The sequence below is a fragment of the Artemia franciscana genome, chromosome 8 (assembly GCF_032884065.1).
Source record: "Artemia franciscana chromosome 8, ASM3288406v1, whole genome shotgun sequence".
Taxonomy (NCBI): domain Eukaryota; kingdom Metazoa; phylum Arthropoda; class Branchiopoda; order Anostraca; family Artemiidae; genus Artemia; species Artemia franciscana.
In genome coordinates this window covers 30161854-30181842 of record NC_088870.1, presented here as the reverse complement: position 1 = coordinate 30181842, position 19989 = coordinate 30161854, and the positions used below count along the sequence as shown (strand labels likewise).

The 19989-nt window shown below is 35.8% G+C and overlaps 1 protein-coding gene across 2 annotated transcripts in view; it reads left to right on the top strand.

Annotated features, from left to right (window-relative positions):
- The first annotated feature begins 4132 nt into the window (after positions 1-4132).
- The window catches only part of LOC136030276 (fatty acid-binding protein-like), a 47122-nt gene continuing 31265 nt past the window's right edge, over positions 4133-19989 (top strand). The window contains exons 1-4 of one of the 2 annotated variants that reach the window (XM_065709134.1): positions 4133-4288; positions 7586-7755; positions 10312-10413; positions 13691-13831. In XM_065709134.1, the coding sequence (XP_065565206.1) occupies positions 4219-4288; positions 7586-7755; positions 10312-10413; positions 13691-13741 (393 nt within the window). In that variant the 5' untranslated portion in view covers positions 4133-4218 and the 3' untranslated portion in view covers positions 13742-13831. Of the gene's footprint in view, positions 4289-7585; positions 7756-10311; positions 10414-13690; positions 13832-19989 lie in introns of those variants that run through there. The other variant, XM_065709136.1, reaches the window with a different exon arrangement.

Sequence of the window (19989 nt, the reverse complement as noted above, 5' to 3'; positions counted from 1 at the left end):
ATCTTTATTGAGGGGGGGCGGAAATCTTGGAAAACACTTAAGCGGAGAGATTAGGATGAAACTTGGTGGGAAGAACAAAAAGATGTTCAAGATATGTGACTGACATAACCAGACTGGTTATCCGCTCCCTTTGGTGGAGTTGGGGGGAGGAGTAATTCGGAAAAATTAGAAAAAATGAGGTATTTGTAACTTACGAACGGGAGATCAGATCTTAATGAAATTTGATATTTAGAAGGATCTTGTGCCTTAGAGCTCTTATTTTAAATCTCGAACAGATCCGGTGACATTGGGGGGAGTTGGAGGGGGAAACTGGAATTCTCGGATAACGTGAAGATTGAGGTATCTTCATCTTACGAATGGGTAATCGGTTCTTAATGAAACTATAGAAGGATCTTATGTCTCAGATGCTCCATTTTTAATTCGAATCGGATCCGGGGACATAAGGGGTTGGAGTGGGGAAACATAAATTTTGGAAAACGCTTATAGTGGAGAGATCGGGATGAAACTTGACGGGAAGAGTAAGCACAAGTTATAGATACGTGACTGACATAATTGGAACGGATTTGTTCATATTGGAGGAGTTTGGTGGTGTTGATGGTGTTGAATTTTTAACTTAAGAACGGGTGACCGGATCTTAATGAAATTTGATATTCAGAAGGAACTCAAGTCTCAGAGCTCTTATTTAAAATCCTGACCAGATCTGTTGACATTGGGGGAGTTGGAGAGGGAAACCGGAAATCTTGGAAAACGCTTAGAGTCGAGAAATCGGGATGAAACATGGTGGGTAGAATAAGCAAATGTCGTAGATACGTGATTGTCGTAACCGTACTGGATCCACTTTCTTCGGGGATTTAGGGAGTGGGTTTCAGTGCTTTGGCGAGTTTGGTGCTTCTGGACGTGCTAGGACGATGAAAATTGGTAGGGGTGGCCGGGAGCTGCACAAATTGAAATGATAAAGTCGTTTTCCCCGATTAGACAATCCGGGGAGCTGACGGGAGTGGAAAAATTAGAAAAAATGAGGCATTTATAATTTAAAGTTGGTGATCGGATCTTAATGAATTTGGATATTTAGAAGGACCTCGTGACTCAGAGCTCTTCTTTTAAATACCGATATTAAGACCGGTCTTTTAAGACCGGCATTAAACCTCCGATTTCCCTTTTAAATCAATCTATTGATTCTTAGACTTTTGCTAGAGCTCATGCCATATGATCTGTTGGCTCTTGGCTCGTCCGAGCTCGTCACAAGTGCCATATGAGCTCTTAGCTCTTGTTTTTTTAAGGGATGATAGTGTTCATCCAATGATTTTAGAAGATCGGGAATTTGAGGGGGACTGTCTCTTCTTCAATCCTCACTTTTTATGCTAAAATGTGACATTTTGTTAATTCTTTTTTTAAGAAAGACTAATCAAAGACAAGAGCCATTGAATTTGGTTGAAAGGTATTTTTAAGGAACTTTAGGACCTTAATGTGAAAGAGTGAGGGTTGAGGAAGGGGCAGGCCCTCTTATTTTCAGAAAAATTTCTGTCTGTTTTAAATTTTAATTCTGTTTCTTACCTTCAGTTTGGATTCTTTTTAAAACTTAATTTCAAAACCAAAGACGACCAGAATTAAAGTTGCATACTAATTCCAGCTTGGTTCTCATTGAAATTACAATAAATGAATAAATAATACCTAAAGCGAAGAGAAATAAAAACGAGTAATCAAGCTAAAATATCAAAGTATTTTCTCGTTTACGACATTAATCAATGAAAAATTACGGTGAGTCATTCTTATATTATTATTTATATTATAGAGTACACACAAACACACACACACACACATATATATATATATATATATATATATATATATATATATATATATATATATATATATATATATATATATATATATATATATAGATTGTATCATTATATTTTAAACAGTCAGTCAACTTTTATTAGCTATCTCGGGTAATCCTGGTTATTATGGTGATTTTATTCCGTTTATTGTTGCTGTTGTTGATGTCTTGACAAATATGAATAACACTCTTCAAAATACATGTTATTTTAAAGGAAATTGAAATGACAGTGTATTTGTGCATACTATCTTCATTGCCTACGGATTGTTCTGGGTACCCAGGTGACTGACCGTTTTTCAAACAGTAGGTTGTACGAAAAATGTGGTTCAACCCCGCTTCCATTATAGGGCAATAATGAAAGAAAGGTTGAGATGGCTAGACCACGTTCTGCGGATGAAGTATGACAGATTGCCGAAAATTGTCCTTTTTGGCCAACCGTCTGGGGCTAAACGGAAAACAGGTCGTCCCCGTCTGGGATAGGACGATGTCATAAATAAAGATTTAAAGGAAATGGGAACTTCCTGGGAGGGCGTAAAGAGTGAGACCTTGAATATATTGGGTTAGAGGAGGAGCGTGCATAGCTGTGTTGGCCTCAGGCGGCTTAGCGCTGCGGTGATATATATATATATATATGTTGGGTGTTGCCTCTGAATTATTTGTCTATATTATTTTTTCTATTGTTCGGTAAATGACGACTTATACTTATTGACGACATGACTGCCTGTCCATGGATTATTCTTTATGGTTGATTGTGTGTGGCTATACTGTTTGACCTATGTGATTGTATGGATGAGTAGGGTTAAGGCCTCATTCAAGTGCTGGTCTATATTAATCACTAATTTAGGAAAACAGTCTTCCTTTTCTTCTTCTGTCTCTTTTTTTTTTTTTTTTTTTTTGTTTGTGCTGTAGCATTGGTGATTTCTCTTTTCATGATATATATATATATATATATATATATATATATATATATATATATATATATATATATATATATATATATATATATATATTCATATATATACATATATAGTGTACAGGGAGCAGGGCGGCTACGCCGCTGGGCCTCGGCACTCAGCACGCGGCAGGCTTCTATATACGGATTCTCTTTGTCGCTTATTTTCTAACGCAAACGTAAGCCTCTTCTTGAAGTCATGACTTCACCACAGGTTCGTTACAACCATCCTGGAAAAAATACGAATTCTTCCTTCAAGTCCTAATCTATTTAGATCGTCTTTGTAGCCAGTCACATCGTTTCAATTAGATCGTATCTAGATCGTTTTGTGGGTAGTGTTTTCACTGTCGTTTTTTCCATGCCTTTTTCTTTAGCGGTCGCAAGTCTCATTTTCACGAGTTTTCTGATCACATTTATCAGTGCTTCATTTTCAACAATCAACCGCCTGAACATTTTAAATAACCTTTTAGGATTCAAATGTGTCAAATTTGTCAAAGTGACAAAATAGAAGACAAATCTTGGTTATTACGGTGATTTTTTCCCTTTTTATTATTAATGTTGCTGATGTCTTGACAAATATTAACCCCACTCTGTAAAATACATGTTGTAAGAATTCAAACGACAATGTATATACATATACATACTTGTTTATGTACTGGTGCTTAATTATCTAGGCATTTTTCCTTGCCCTATTTTTTTCTCTGTAATGCTTAGTGAGCCTGGTCTCAAAAATTACTTTGTATGCATATAAATGTGTAGATAATGTGCATTTACTAATTACTTTCGTAGTTTTGAATAGCGATAGTTAGTCCAACTCCTTCCTCAAATCTGTTATCGAGACCAAAATAAAAGCTGACTTGAGCACCTGCTCAAGTCAGCAGTGACTGCTCGTGAGCCCCTGCAACGGGGAAGGGATGATTTGAAAGACACTCCCCGAAGGTTAGCAGTTTGCAAAAATATTGCGACTGGGAATATATTGCTCAAATTCCTTGGGGTATAATTTTGTTGTTATTTGATTTTTTCAATTTAAATGCCCCTATTTTTAAATTTTTAGTCGGAGAAAGAGGAAGGGCATGTTTTTTTCAAATACAACATGACTAAATTAGCATAAGATATATGCCGTCTTTTTTTTAACTTTCCAATTTAGATTAAGCAATCCTAAACATATAAAGCAGACATAAAAAACTGCAAAAAGCTTTTTTGCAGACGATTTTTATCTGTAAACATTGGACATTACTCGTTAAAAAAAATGTCAAGTAATATTTGCACATTATCTATATTTAATGTGGCTCCTTTGAATTTTGCCCCATAGAAAAAAAATAACAGATAAAGGATTTGATATATAATGGCCTGACAGAACCATTCAAATTATTCAATCTGTCAAACGTGTTTTGGATTCATCACTTCTTTTTTACATAATCTCAAAATGGCTAACTGGTCTGGAAAATACAAACACATCAAGAGTGAAAATCTTGATGATTACATGAAAGAAATTGGTAAGTTGTTTTTACTTCGTTAAGAGATATGTCATAGAATGCACAGGCTTAGGCCTTGCAGAACACGGAATTAACGGAATTCTGAGTCCAGTTATAAAAAAAACACATTTTTAAAACTAGAAATAAACATTGATGGGCTCCAAATCAAGTCTCTTTTTCTCAGATGTAGGTCTTCTTATTGAGACCTCTCACCTCTAACATGAGGTGACAATTAAGTTGCTAAATATGCGGCTTCTTTACTTTTTCTCTTGCTGTTACTTTTTCTCATCTTGGGCTTTCGTTACTCAAAGTAAAGATTTAAAATACTAAATAGTTCAGTAGCTCAAATTTCAAATTCGCTTACTCATTATCTTGCGGATGAAGGATGACAGATTTCCTAAAATTGTTCTTTTTGGCCAACCGTCTAGGGTTGCATGGAAAGCAGGCTGTCTGTTGTTAGCGTGGGAGGAAGTCATAAAGAAAGATTTAAAGGAAATGAGAACTTCCTTGGAGGATGTAAAGAGGGAGGCTTTTTTAGATTGGGATGGAGGAAGAGTGTGCGTGGCTGTGCTGGCCTCAGGCGGCTTGGTGCTGTGGTGAGTTGTTGGTAATAGTAGTAGTAATAGCAGATACTCATTTAGATTAAACTACTTGTGCTAAAAAAAAAATATATATATATGTTCCTCGTGCACAGTAGCCCTAGTCTATACTAGCCTATGGGGCAATACAACATTGGTCGTAGATAAGCAGCTTTCTAATATCTGCTTTTGGAGAACCTCTATTCAATCAGATCTTATACCCAATAAATATCCAAATATAATTTACAGAACACAACAATTTTCTCGTGTTAGTCCAATTCACAAGTATACTTGGCTGTACATTAACATCTATGCACAATTATAGGTCCATAACCTACCAATTATTGCTTGCCTCCTCTCTCACAAGCAGCCGTGATTTATCCAAAGCAATGATGACTAGAAATAGAAAACTAGATATGAAAACCTGTGAGCATGGCTTTAAAAACTTCAGTCAAATTTCTATGCACGATATAGCTAATGGTTATCTATTACCATTAGAATTAATCTACATTTTACTCAAGTTCAGTTTCTTAAGGGACCAAGGCCTTTCAAGCTTAGTTATCATAGTAGATTATTTGTACTAAGAAACGAATTTATCAAAATCCCTTGCTAAATATGAGACTTATTTCTAAAAACCAAGAGATAAAAATTTAGTAATAAATATTAATATTATAAAATTTTATTTAACACAGATTCTATTTTATTATTATGGTAAAAATCAATTTTATATTTTGACCGTTAAATACAGCATCGTTGACACTATCTCTCTATAACAGCATTTTATGTGCGAGTAACATATGCATCTATAGGTTTGTAGCCAAACAATCGCGAACGAGGCCATATCCCGTCATAACCAGTCTGGTCTTCCCGTCTAAAAACCCAACAAGAGATACATGCACTAAATAAATATTTGAGAATCAACTGAATGATCGACATCGACAAATGCAATTTTCCACATTGATTATTTTGATCATAGCCGGAGAACGGAAAAGCAAATTTTTCGTTCTAAGGGAACATCAAACCAAGTCTTCGTCAATCGCTAGGTTTAACCCCTATCTGAACTCAGGTTTGTCTCATCAGATTCAGTATATTGGTTTACTGGTAAAGATTGTCTGTAATTGGTTTACTGGTAATTGGTTTACAGGTAAAGAGTGTCGTGACCCAAAAACTTTTCTTCCTTTTTGATGGCTTAATGTTTCTCACAGCGGATATAATTGGGTTTTAAAAAGGCAAGAGCTATTTGTCTCCCAAGAAAATATATTTTCTTATCAATCTAGATTCGTCGATCAGCATTAGTTAACCTGGTTTAAAAAGAGAAAGGGCTAGTTTTCAAACAGTTCGTGGTAACGAACTGTAAGCAAGGAGCGACCCGGATCAATAGTAACCGACGCTCTAAAAAACGGAATTTTAATACCAATAGATACATCAAAAGAATTTGATTCTTAAGCTGATTTTAAATATATAAGTTTCATTAAGTTTAATCCTTCCATCAAAAGTGCATATGAGAAAATTTGCCTTATTTTCAAAAAAAGAGGGAAAATCCCCCGAAAAGCCCCCTAAATGTCATAGAATCTTAATAAAAATCACACCATCAGATTCACCGTATCAGAGAATCCTATTGTAGAGATTTCAAGCTCCTATCTGCAAAAATGTGAAATTTTATATTTTTTGCCAGAAGAGGGGTCACGGGTGCGTGTTTATTTGTTTTTTTTTTGTCTTTAGTTTTTTCACAAGGGGCTATCGTTTCGGCCAAGTGGTACTAGAATTTTGCGAGAGGGCTAATTCAAACGGATATTAAAAGTTATAGTGCCCTTTTTAAGTGACCAGAAAATTTGAGGGCACCTAGCCCCATCCCATGGTCATTTTTCCCTAAAATCACCGGATCAAAATTTTGAGTTAGCCATTTTGTTTAACGTAGTCGAAAAATCTAATAACTATTTCTTTAAAGACGACTTAATCCCCAACAGTCCCTGGGGGAAGGGCTGAAAGTTATAAACTTTGCCAATTACTTACATATAACATTGGCTATTGGGAAAATCACAGACGTTTTCAAGGGGATTTATTCTGGGGGGTCTAAGGAGGGGGTTACGTGGGAATATCTTTCCATGGATGAATTTTTCTGGGGAAAGAGAATCTCCATGAAGCTGGATTTCTTAGCATTATTTAAAAACAATCAGAAATTAAATTAAAGAAACAAGTTTTTCAAAATCCTCTTCTGATTCCCCAAAAACTATTTCAGGGGCCAAACTTGCCAATAGGACTCCTATCTGAACCTAAGTTTATCCTAATTTTGTATTGGTTGTACTAATCGTAAGCTTCCATAAAGCTGCATATTAATTTGTCTGAAGATGGATTACAAAAATAAACTTCAAACAAATACATAAAACATTTGTTTATATACATTTTTACTACGTTTTTACGATTCGGACAAAAATTTCGGGGGGAAGGGTTCAAACCCCTACTCCCCTGGATACGGCCTTGTTGATATAAGTTCACAGGACCCCGCTGGCATTTGTTTCAATTCACGGCGGTCTTTACCGAAATATCTGCTTTATCTTTAACGCAAAGTTTGATTGGTATAAATAGAATTCGACCCGTATCTGATCCTGGGTTCGTTCTGATTTTTGTATTGGTTTACTCACGGTAAGCTCTTCTAAAGCTGCATATCCATATATAATATATAAATCTCTGAAGATGGATGCAACAAAAGAAATTATAATTTTTCTTTCTAATATTTTAGGTGTTGATATCGCCACTCGCACCGCCGCTAAGGCTTGGTCTCCAGACGTTGAGTACAAAGTTGAAGGCGATACCTATCACATCATCACGTCTGGCTTGAAATCACATCATGCATCATTCAAACTTGGTGTTGAACAAGAAGAAAAAGCTATGGATGGAAGAGCTGTAAAGGTAAGTCGCTCACTTAATTAATTAACTAATTAATTATAATACTAATTACTTAACAATACTAATTAATATTACTAATTAATAACAAGTAATACCACAAATAATTAGTTATCCTTTAACTAATTAACAAATTAACTGCACTTTAATTAACAATAATTAACACACGATTGGTTCAACCCGATGTTTTCCATTATAGCCAATATATCAATACTTCTTGAATACAAAAGCATCACCAGAGAGAGGTTTTGGGAATGATATAGAAAGAAGAAGAAAAAAAAAAAAATGCATTACCATACTCAACCAGAATTCTGGGATTTCGTGTCTAGATAATAAGAGCAAAAACACCAAAAATAAGATAAACAAACACAGCATTACCAGAAAAAAAAACTAGGAATAATAAGCAAGAAGTATGGTAAGGTATATACACAGATTAACTTTCTTAGGGGGGGGGAGAGGTATATAGGAAAAAACATTGATAATTTAAGAACAAAGTGCCCAGAAATTCAGAAAAAACTAGGATTTAGGAGGAAGCTGGGGCCTTGATGCTCTCCTTTATACATGCTGGTCCTAAGCTATAGACACCTCATTATATTTCCAGTTATTTTTATGAATAAGAAATTGGTGCAATACTGGTGCCTTTTTCATGGCATCAAAATGCAAGTGACATCAATGGCAACGGTGCAACTAACACCAGTACCATTTATTTCGATATACCCTCTAGCTCGGCAAGTTTCTTAAGCTACTGGCAACGTATTAAATCAACCTATTGTGGTCTAAGAGAACTGATCTCCGTATGGTACCTTAGTTTCCCTTACTTGATAATAAATATTGTTTACGGGACTTTTTTTGGCCATATATGAAAAGACAATATAAAGAAAATCTATCAAATCACCAAGGACATTAAAATAAAAATAATCTTTGCCGGATTGTATTATCTATTCTTACCTGAATTCCAAACTTTTCCTAGTTTTTCCTTTGTTTGTTTCAAAACTATGATGTTTTTGTGGCAACATCCAAGCCAGGCAATATAACTGCTGTAGATTTTTTCCTTCTGTATCAGCTGCGCTAAACTTGTCGCACTAAAGTACAGTCGTGACAAGTCTGTACTCGCTACATTGTATTGCTATGTTTATTCCCTGGTTATGTCCCGCGCGTTGTATATTTCACTTCTTTAGAATTCGCAGTCTAAAACCGATCATTTGAAGGTTCGTTTGGGATTTTGTTGCTATTTGAAGTTTTTAGCAAATATCCCGCTGTTATACGAAAACAGTTTTGTTTTGCAAAAATATTCTGTCCCAACCCATTGCATGTCATAATTTTTGTAGAGCACTGTGTGTTAAAGATGAATATCAGTCGCATATTTCATTTTCAGCTATTTGACATATTATTTACAACTGTTCCTTGTCAACTCTTTTGGTGGTTTAGACGTGGATTTTTTCTTTGGGTGTTTCATTTCGTTTCTTTTCCTTTTCCTTAATGCATTTCCTTTTTTGAATGTTTTGTAGATAGGCAAAAATGAATTTATTTTATCTTGGGATTGCCTGGTGTATCCCTATAGTAGCTTTCCTCACAACATTCTCCTAAAATTGATGAGTAAAATTCATTCTCACAGCCAAGAGAAAAGAGAGCAAAGACATTTTGATTTAGGAACAGGGAGTTTATTTGCAAAAAGCATCGTGACTCAAAACTTTTGTTCCTTTTACTGGTTTCATATTTCTCACAGGAGATCCCATCTGGTTTTAAAATACAGGAGCTATTTGTTTCCCACTTGTCAGTCTAGATTCGTCGCCCAGCATTAGTTAACCCGGATTAAAAAGAGAAAGGGCTAGTATAGTTTTTTCTCTGGAAAAAAAATATAATTCGCTTGCGGAAATACCTCACAAAAATAAACCAATGGAATTCAAATAAAGTTTCTTCCGTGATGATAGATAGATAGATAGATAGATAGATTTATTCACACGAAAAGCCCAATTGGGCCATGGTGACATACACAAAACAAGTGAAAAAAATACAGCAACAAACATAGACTGAAAAGACATTAAACTAATTATTTAAGAAAACATCACGATACCTCAATCCTACCCGGACGAACTTTCCAATATATTTATAGTTAAGTAACACCTACTTCTCAAAATTTCCGAAATCCAATCTCTCTCCTCAACCTCCTTACCAAATATTTCCAAGCGCAAATCCCTCAGCTCCCTATAATCTCCTAAAAAATGTTGCAAAGACTCATCCATCTCTCCACACATAGGGCAACTGTAAGGACCATCCCTCAATCTATTTCACCCTAAATATTTCCTACGTTCTTCAAGAGGCATAAAATTTCCACTTACAAACATTACCCATTTCAAATCATCCGGAGCCCGTCCCATATTTAGATAAATTTCTTTGCCCCAGTTCTCGGGGCGAATCTCTTCGCCCCAGATGTATATCACCAAAATCTCTTTTTTACCCTTTGATAATAAGACAATATAAAGTTTTCCAGATAACAAATGAATACTGTAGTACCAGTTTCGATTTACTCACTTTTTTGATTATATAGTGATTTCTTTTCAGAGCACTTACACTCTTGACGGAAACACTCTTACACAAATTGAAAAGGACGGCAAAGGTGAATCCAAAATTGTACGTGTCTTCAACGGAGATGACCTCACGGTGGTAAGTGCTTGAGAAACTCCCTTTAATATTAAAATATCTAAGAAAAGCAGAGAATCCTGGGGTTTCAAAATCCCCTGAAATTTAGAAAACTATCCATTTATATGTTTTTACTCAGCTTAATTTTTTAGCAGGTCTTAATCCTCCACTCCTGCATTTTAGGCACCCCATATTGAGGCCATGGAAATTAAAAATGCAACTAATATTACTTTATGGAAGCATGTAAATATTATTACTATATGAGTAATATTACTCATATATCTATATATATAAAAATAAGCTGTCTGTCTGTGTGTCTGTCTGTCAGGTGACGTCATGTTTCTGTGTCGACTGACGTCATGAAGTTAGTTGTCGTCATTTTTGCTATGACGGTGACGTCATTAACGGTATTTAAGACATTTGTTCACGGAAAAATGTTTAATTGTAAATAACTGAAGAACCTACAATGGCAACAGCCGAGGAAGCTGCTCAAAGAGTTTATGCCAAAAAACTTGCTGCTGATAGAGAAAGTAAGAAAAGAAAGCGTTCCGAGGAATCACAAGAACAGCAAGAAAACAGGCTTGCAGCTGATAGACAAACTAAGAAAAGAAAGCGTGCCGGGGAATCACAAGAACAGCAAGAAAACAGGCTTGCGGCTAAAGAACGCAAAACCGCGCAGTTAGATGAAAATCCACCTGGACAGCGAGAGTCAAAACATATCAAAACTGAAAATGATAGCGATGATGATTGGGTTTGGGATTTTGACTTGGATAAGGTCATCAATGCCTACCAGATTTAAAAAAACAAAGGTTCGTCTATCAGAAGTTAAAAAAACAAAGGTTCGTCGATATGTACTTCATAGTGACGCTGAAAAATAAAGAAGAAAAAGAAAACTGAAAAAAGGTAAAAAACTAAAAAAAAAACTAAAAAGAAAAAACACTCAAAGAGAAATTACAGACCGGGACACAAATGACGACCGAGACAGAGGGAATATAAGTGACGACCGGGAACCTCAAAGAGAAATTACAGACTGGGACACCCGGACACAAATCACGACCGGGACACAGGGAATATAAATGACGACCGGGACACAGGGACACATCATTAGAATAATGAGGTATAGATCTGAATAGGGATTGTTTTTCCCATGGACAATTATATGTTGCATGTTCAAGAGTCAGTAAACCTGACAATCTATTTATATGCACAGACAATGGGACAGCGAAGAATGTTGTATATTCGCATGTTTTACGTAGTTAAAAACATATATTTATATCTATCTCTATTCACAGGTGGGACACAGGGACACAACTACAATGGCGCGTAACTAATATGGCGCGTAACGACTTACGCGCGCGGGGGGGCTTGGGGGGGTGCGAAGCGCCCCACCAACTTGTGTGTTGGGGTGGCGCGAAGCGCCACCCCAACAGCTAGTTACTCATATATTACTCATAATATTACTCATATATATAGTAATAATATTACTAATATAGTAATACTATTACCATATTACTATATGAATATTATTAGTTGCCTAGTAACTAGAAAATGCTAATGTCAGTGATGGATTCCGAAGAAGTTCTTATGAGCTTGTTTGATTATTGGTGAAGTTTGACCCAATCATAAGCGAGCATATCACGAACATTCAATCTAAAAAAAACATACATTTTGTGAAGGCTTTTAAATTCATTCATCAGCTTATTAATAATGTACTCTGCAGGATTTGAAGGATGGGAAAGACTTCACCATAATGCTTCACCTGCGTAAAAAAAATTATGCAGGATTTGGATGGAATAAAATTGTTCATTATAATTCTTCCCCTTTATGGCAAGCAAATATGAAGGACTTGAAGGAGGCAGACTGCTTCACCATAATTTTTATCTTGTATAGTAAAAATCATGAAGGATTTAAAGGATGTGAAGCGCTTCATCATGATGTTTCACCCGTATGATAAAAAAAAGTTGACCAGGATTCGAAGGATGCGAATTGCTTCATCATAATGTGAAACATGTATTATAAACAATTATGCTGGACACAGGACCGTGAAGTATCAGTGTCACATTCCGTCTGCACAGAATTTCACCTGCACAATAAAAAATATGCTGGATTCGAAGAATGCGAATTACTTCATCATAACGCGGCACATATATTATAAACAATTATACTGGACACAGGACCGTAGTGCATCAATGTCCCATTACACGTGCACAGAATTTCACCTGCACAATAAAAAATATGCTGGATTCGAAGGATGCAAATTACTTCATCATAATGCGGCACATGTGCCATAAACAATTATACAGGACACAGAACCGTAATGCATTAATGTCATATTGCGACTGCACAATATTTCACCTGCACAATAAAAAGTTATGCTGGATTTGAAGGATGTGAAATGGTTCACCATAGTTTTTGACAGCACTCCTGATGTGTCCTAAAAGTATCAAACTAGTTTGGTTTCACCTTATATGAAGATTGATAAGGCCAAGATTGACGTCTTTCAACCATATCTATACGCCAACCATAGGTGTGAATCAGACACATAGACAGGAATTTGTTTCAAGGAAGGGGTGGGGGGTTATCTTTGAAGCAGACCCAAATATAACAGAAAGGACAATAAGAAAGAGGTAATCTATATTATTAATTTTAGAAATGGTTTAAAATCAATAAATATAGGATCTGCATGAGTTTACAAATCAACAGAGTTAGGATAAAAAATTTAGAATTTAATCCTGCGTAAAACTTTTTATAGAATTAAAGGTATGCCTCAGATGACAGGGTATGATTAATTTCATTGGTTTTTCTCAATTGTCTGAACAAACCCCTTGAAGCAAGCTTTTTAGTAACCTTTGCACCAAAAAGGAAGGAGATTATATGCAAGTCCTTATGCTAATTTAATGTAAATGTGCCAATCGAGGGTGCCACCAGGAAGGGGCCATAGAACGATACCCCAACCCTTTAAGAAAATAAGATATTTAAAAATGTATTCAAAGGAAGCAAAAAATACTTTCATATGCAACAAAACTCCTACTAATACCCGCCCCCTCCTATTGATTTTTTGGTGGTGCTCTTGATGCCAACAGCCATAATCTTCCCTCTCAATTATATTCCCTATAAATCGCGGCTAAACCTCTTAACTTTGTCGTTTGGTTTATTTAGTGCTTTTAAAACATTTGTATTTTCCTCTTTAACCTTTACATTTTTATTCTCTGAGCACAATAGTTGCTCTGAATGTAGTCATTTCTACTTGAAAACATCTTTTCTTTTTCTTTTTTCAGACCATCACTTTTTCTTTTTTCAGACAATCACTCGTGGCAACCTCGTTGCAACTCGTCAGTACAAGAAGGCATAAAGTTGAACTTTTTGTTTTTCTAAACTAATTAATGAGTTCTGTGAACTTTTTCTTTTTGGGCATGAATAAACTTTATTTCTAAAAGTAAAATTTGACTCTTATCTGGAGATTAGGCTTTGAAGTCAAGCTGATTGGTTACTTAGATTAGACCTAGGAGTAGTGAAGTCAACTGTACAAAATTTAGGGAGGTTGGGGGAGGGGAGGCAAATGCGCTATTTAATATACAGGTGGAGGGGTAAATTTATTGTTTTTTGTTGTTGTTTTTTCAGTGGAAATACCAGAAAAGGCCTTTTTCAACAAAAATTCCCTGAACAGCCATTTTGAAATAAACAAGGACGAGGGGCAAAAAATTTAGGATTACACCGTCCTCATACCAATCCTACCAATTGACACCAATGTTCTAGAGTGTAGATATTCTTTGGAATATGGGGGACAATTAAGGCTAGGGCCTTCGATTAATCGCTTTAATATCATTTCATCTAAACAGGAATATATTTACTTATTATTTAAAGGTCAAACAGACCAACATGCGTTTTTAAATAAATAAGGGTGAAAGGGAGGGCAAAATCTACGGTAGAACAGTCCCCCTACCCGTTCCTCTATTGACACCACTACCCAGGAGTTTATGATGAGTCAATTCCTTTGGAGTATGGGGACAATTAAGAGTAGGGACTTGAATTAATTATTATAATATAATTTCATCCTAACAGAGATTTATTCACAAAAAAATTTAAAGCTGCTTGAATGAGATTTAATATTGACAATGCAACACAATCTGAAACAACTCTGTCTGACAACTAAACAACTGAACAACCTGACAATCCTCTTAAAAGAAGAAAAAAGGTGCTGAAAATTAAACCTAAAATCATTTAATACTGACACAGGGAAAAATCATAAGTGGAGTCAAATCCTAACTCTACAACAAAAAAATCAAATAGAGATCGTGGATATTAGCTGGAGGGCGAGGGTGGTTAGTAGCCTCTAGAAGACTTAAACTTCCTCTCCCAACAAAACCATTAAAAGGTTTTCCTTCATTGGGAATAATGACAGTAAATCCCCTTCCACCACTGCTGGTCATCTGCCCTGGGCTCTTTTGGGAAAAATCCCTAGCTATACCTATAGTCCCTAGTTTTTGAACATTTGGAAAAAAAAATTTTGAACAGCAATTTCGGTGTGATTTTAATAGAACAATGGTGATTTCCGTGTATTTTCGCTGTTTCATAAAACATGACATGATTACCAAAGGCAGCACAATAGTAGTGCCTAGGTAAAGAGCACAGTGGGCACAATGTATTATTTATTTCTTTGTTTTTCTGACCAAGGCATTTCGCATAGAAGGATTTGTTGTCAAACTTCAAAAGATCTTATTTGATTAGAAATTGAAAGTTCCAATAACCTTTTCAAGAGTCAAAAGTGAATGAAGGGCAACCAGTCCCCTCCCCCTAAACCATCATCTCCCAAAACAGGTTTAATCGAAATTTTGAGGGTGCCATTTTGTTCAGCATAGTACAAAAGTCCAGTATCTATCTCTTTGGCAATATCTGCCACCCACAGCCCTCGTGGCAAGAGCCCATGATACATAGCTCCATAACTTTATATATAGTAAAAGTTGCATTTTCCCATTGTATACATAAAGTGTTCGCTATTGAGGCATGTGGGCATGTCTTACCTTTAATCATAGGCAGCAAAATAGCACTTCGAAAGGAGCTCATTCGATCACCTAACTCTAGTAAAGAGCGAAGAGGGCAAAATTCAAAATCATTGTTATTGTTATTATTTTTTTAGCAAGGCACTTGGTAAAAAAGCATAGTAGGGACTGTCGTAAAAACTTTGGAAGTAGCTCATTCGGTTGGAAAATTAAAGTTCTAATGCCATTTTTGAGAGTCAAAAGTGAATTTAGTTGGAATGAGCTTATTCGGTTGGAAAATTAAAGTTCTAGTGTCATTTTTGAGAGTCAAAAGTGATTTTAGGACAACCTTGCCCTCCCCATCCCTATAATTTGCCCAGAAAAATCTAATCAAAATTTTGGAAATTTCCAACATAGTTGGAAAGTCCAGCAATTATATCTTTGGGCATGTTAAGCCCTCAAGAGCCCTCAGGGCAAGGGTTATAAGTTATGGTAGTTGCTAATTTTTTACATACAAGGCTTTTATGGAAAAGGTAGTCGTATAAACTTAGGAGGAGGATCATTCGACTGGAAATCGGTATTTCTAGTACCCTTTTTCAGAGTCAAAGGGGATCAGGAAGCAACTACCTTAAAGTCCAATTTTTCCCGAATACGTGACTACCCCTCCCCTTTTCTCCAAATAAATCTGATCAAATTTTTGAGATAGACATGTAGTTCAAAATAGCCTAAAATTATATGAGAATGCCTCCAAGGTTGACAAAACACCTCAGAGGCTTCAAGCAAGGGGTTGTCAGACATGTTCCATGGGCACAGAAGGTTTTTATGGAATAGGTAGTGGAATAAACTTCGCAGGGAGCTCATTTGATTCGAAATTAGATGTTCTAGAGTACTTTTTAAGAGCCAAAAGTGATCGGAGTACAACTAGCACCAAAACCCCCTACGCCCTCTTTTTCCAAATGCATCTGATCAAAATTTTGAGATAGCGATTTTGTTCAAGATAGTCCAAAAGTCGAATAATTATGCTTCCTCGTCTGAAAAAAAAACCACAGGCCCCAGAGCAAGAGATTTAAGTTATATAAGTTGCCCATTATTAAGAGATAAAGTTTTATTGAAGGGTGGCTGTATCAACTTTGGAGGAGGCTCATTCAATTTAAAATCAAAAGTACTTGTTACTTTTTAAAAATAAAAAGTAACAAGTACTACAGGGGCAACCAGCCCCCTTTGCCCTTTTCTCCCAAATGTTTCCAATCAATATTTTAAGATAATTCTCATCTTCAAAATACTCCAAAGGTCAAATAATAATGGTTCCGGGTTTGATAGTTCGCTCCACCCCTCGGACCAACGGTATAAGCTGATTGCTAACATATAAGGTTTTTACGGAACGGATGGTCATGTGAACATTGGAGGGGGCTCGTTCGAATAAAAATATAAAGTTCTATTATCCTTTTTAAGAGTTGAAAGTGATCGGAGGGTAACCAGCCCTGCACCCATAACGGTATTTCTCCGAATGCAGCTGATCAAAATATTGAGATAGCCATTTTGTTCATGGAGGCCGAAAGTCAAATAACTATGACCCAGGGGTTGTCAAATCCTCTCAATCCCTGGATCAAGGGCTGCAACTTATGCAAGTTGCCTCTTTTTAACTTATTGGAGGGTTTTTTCAGAGGGACTGGTCACACAAACTTATTTCATGGGCAATTGGAAGTTCTAGCTCCTTTTCCAGTATCCTTTTTAAGAGTCAAAAGCGACTGGAGGATAACCACCCACCTCTCAAGCCAATCAGTTCACCAAACCCATCCAATCAAAATTTTGAGATACTTATTTTTTCAGCATAGTTTAAAAGTCTTGTAACTGTGTCTTTTGGGCTATCCACCCCCACATGCTTCGGGGAAAGGGCTGTAAGCTACGCAATTTGCCCGTTTCTCATATATAATGTTTTATTGAGAAAACTCTACATTGAGGAAAGCCCTGTTTCTGTTTTGTGTTTTTGTTCTGTTTTCAAAGTACCTGTTTCTGTCCTGTTCATACAAAAGACAGAAAGAGAATAGAAACAGATGACCTGGTTTTTTTGCCTATTCTATTCTGTTTCAGTTTTATAATGTCTGTATTGTCCTGTTTCTGAATTTTTACACCGGTTTTTCTTCTGTTCCTGATTTTACTACTTAAAAGAGATATTTGATAATTACAGACTTACAAGATAGTGTTTTAAATTATAATTTGAGAATGTAAAGAAGCGTGGCTACGCCTTTGTATTATAAAGAGGCGGGATTTTTTTTTCTTTCATTATCAATTTGTATAATCAAGGTATTGCAAATTTATAAGAATCCCGAGCTAGGGGAGTCCATTATTCTTAAATTTACACATTTGAAAATGAGGCATATCCAGAGTTTCTGAAGGCTCCTCCTTTGGGAATAGAACACAAAAACAGGCCCATTCGTACTCTTAGAACAGAAGTTTGAGCTGTTAACAAGAAAGGATCTAGAGCAAAATCTTTAAGGGGGGTCAATGTGAAAAAGGTGCCAAAAATTGACCAAATTGACAAATTTATTCTAAAAAAGAGTGAATAAAGAAAAAAAACAGGAAAGAGCACTAGAAAAAATCTTGGGTAGCCGGGGTCCCCCCAGATCCCTGGATCCACTGGTGACTGTTAACAACATCAAACTCACATATCAATCTAAATATTTAACGTTTATTAGTCTTAGTGATACCAATAAAGGGCAACAATCCTGAGGAAGTTTGCCTGATTTTTGAAAAACGAGGGAACAACCCCCAAAAGGACATAGAATCTTAATCAAAATCACATCATCGGATTTAACGTATTAGAGAACCCTACTCTTGAGATTTCAAGCTTCTATCTGCATAAACGAGGAACTATGCATTTTTTGTCAGACGAAGGCTCCCTGATGCGTTTGTATTTATTTTTTATTCTTGTTATTATTTTTTTTCCAAGGTTTGATCATTTCGTGCCAATGGTCGAACCAATGAAACACCTGAAGAGGACTCATCTGACAGAAGAATTAATTGATCTTGTGTCAAAAAAGATTGGAGTTGCCGAACAGATTGGAGGGTAACTAGCCTCCCCATTCCTATATTCCCTCAAAATCGCTATAAAATTTGGCGTTGGCTTACGAATAGTATTTTATTTTGAAGTGTAAAGATGTAATGGGGAAAATTTTCCATGTGGCGGGAAATTTTCAGGGATGAACCTTCTTTGAGAAAATTTACACGGGGGAATTTGACAGATTTCTTCTTCAAAATTCTTTCAATTGTCTTACTTTCTCTTTTCCTACTCAATTTTGTATGTAAAGGTGTTCTGGGAGAATTGCCCAGGGGGAATCTTCAGCGAGCTTTGATTTCCATGATATAATTTCCATGGAAAAGGGATTTTTTCATACTGAATCTCCAGCAGAAAATTTTGCAGGTGGGTGGGGGGATTTCAGCAAGCATGGGATTGTCCGATAGTAGTTTTAGGGGACAGAGTGTATTTTATGCAGGAGGAACTTTCCACGGAAGAGTTTCCCGTCAAAAGAGGGACTTTTTTTAAGGAGGATGAGCCAGATTTACCTGCATTATTTGAAACACAATCAGAAATTGAATTAAAAAAAATAGCTGAAAATAATAAGCTACATTAAAACTTATAACGATTTAAACTTATATGATATTAATTATATCATATAATATCTTACTTGATATTAAACTTATAACGCATTTTGTGCCGCAGAGCGACCAACATTTTCGAAATAAATTATTAAAAAGTACATGTGTCCTTATATTTACATTCCTTTGAAAACCTGAGAAGCGAATATATAAATAATGAACTATGCAGCATAACGCCTAACCTACTTGGGAATGAGGAATTTGAGAAGCTTCATTTTACTAATTAAATAAACTAATTAACAGTTTTTAATTTTTTTAAAAAGTAGAATTGTGGCAAAGAGTCAAACTTTAGCGTAAAGAGCGAGGGATTGCGGAGGGGACAACCCATTTCATATACGGAGTATTTCTGTTCGTTTTAAGTTTTAATATCCTTCCTTACTTTCAGTTTAAAAAACTAGTTTTTTTATTTAATTTCTGAACGTTTTTGAATTAATACATTTTTGATTTTGGCTAAATCTTAAGTTTTGTCCCATTTTTTTAAGAATGACCCCTGAATCAGAAAGGCAGTAGAATAAATAGTTGAAATTACTAAAAATACTTTAGCATAAAGAGCAAGGTATTTATCTCCTCCTAAATACCTCGCTCTTTATGCTAAAGTATTTTTAGAGCCCTCTATATGCGTAATAATCTCTGTTCGTTTTAAGTTTTAATGCTACTCCTTACTTTCAGTTGAAAAAAACTTTTTCGTGTTTATTTTTTCATTTTTTTTATAGTAATGCTAGAAAATCCCGCACCCTTTTCATTGAATTTCTCTTCCCCCATGACATATTCCTCCAAGAGAAGATACTCCCACATAGCCCCCTCCCCTCAACTCCAACCCAAACCAAAAAAAATCCCCCTGAAAACGTCTGTACACTTCCCAATAACCATTACTGTATATAAACACTGGTCAAAGTTTGTAACTTGCAATCCCTCCCCCAGGGACTATGGGGGAGTGAGTCATTCCAAAGACATAGTTAATATG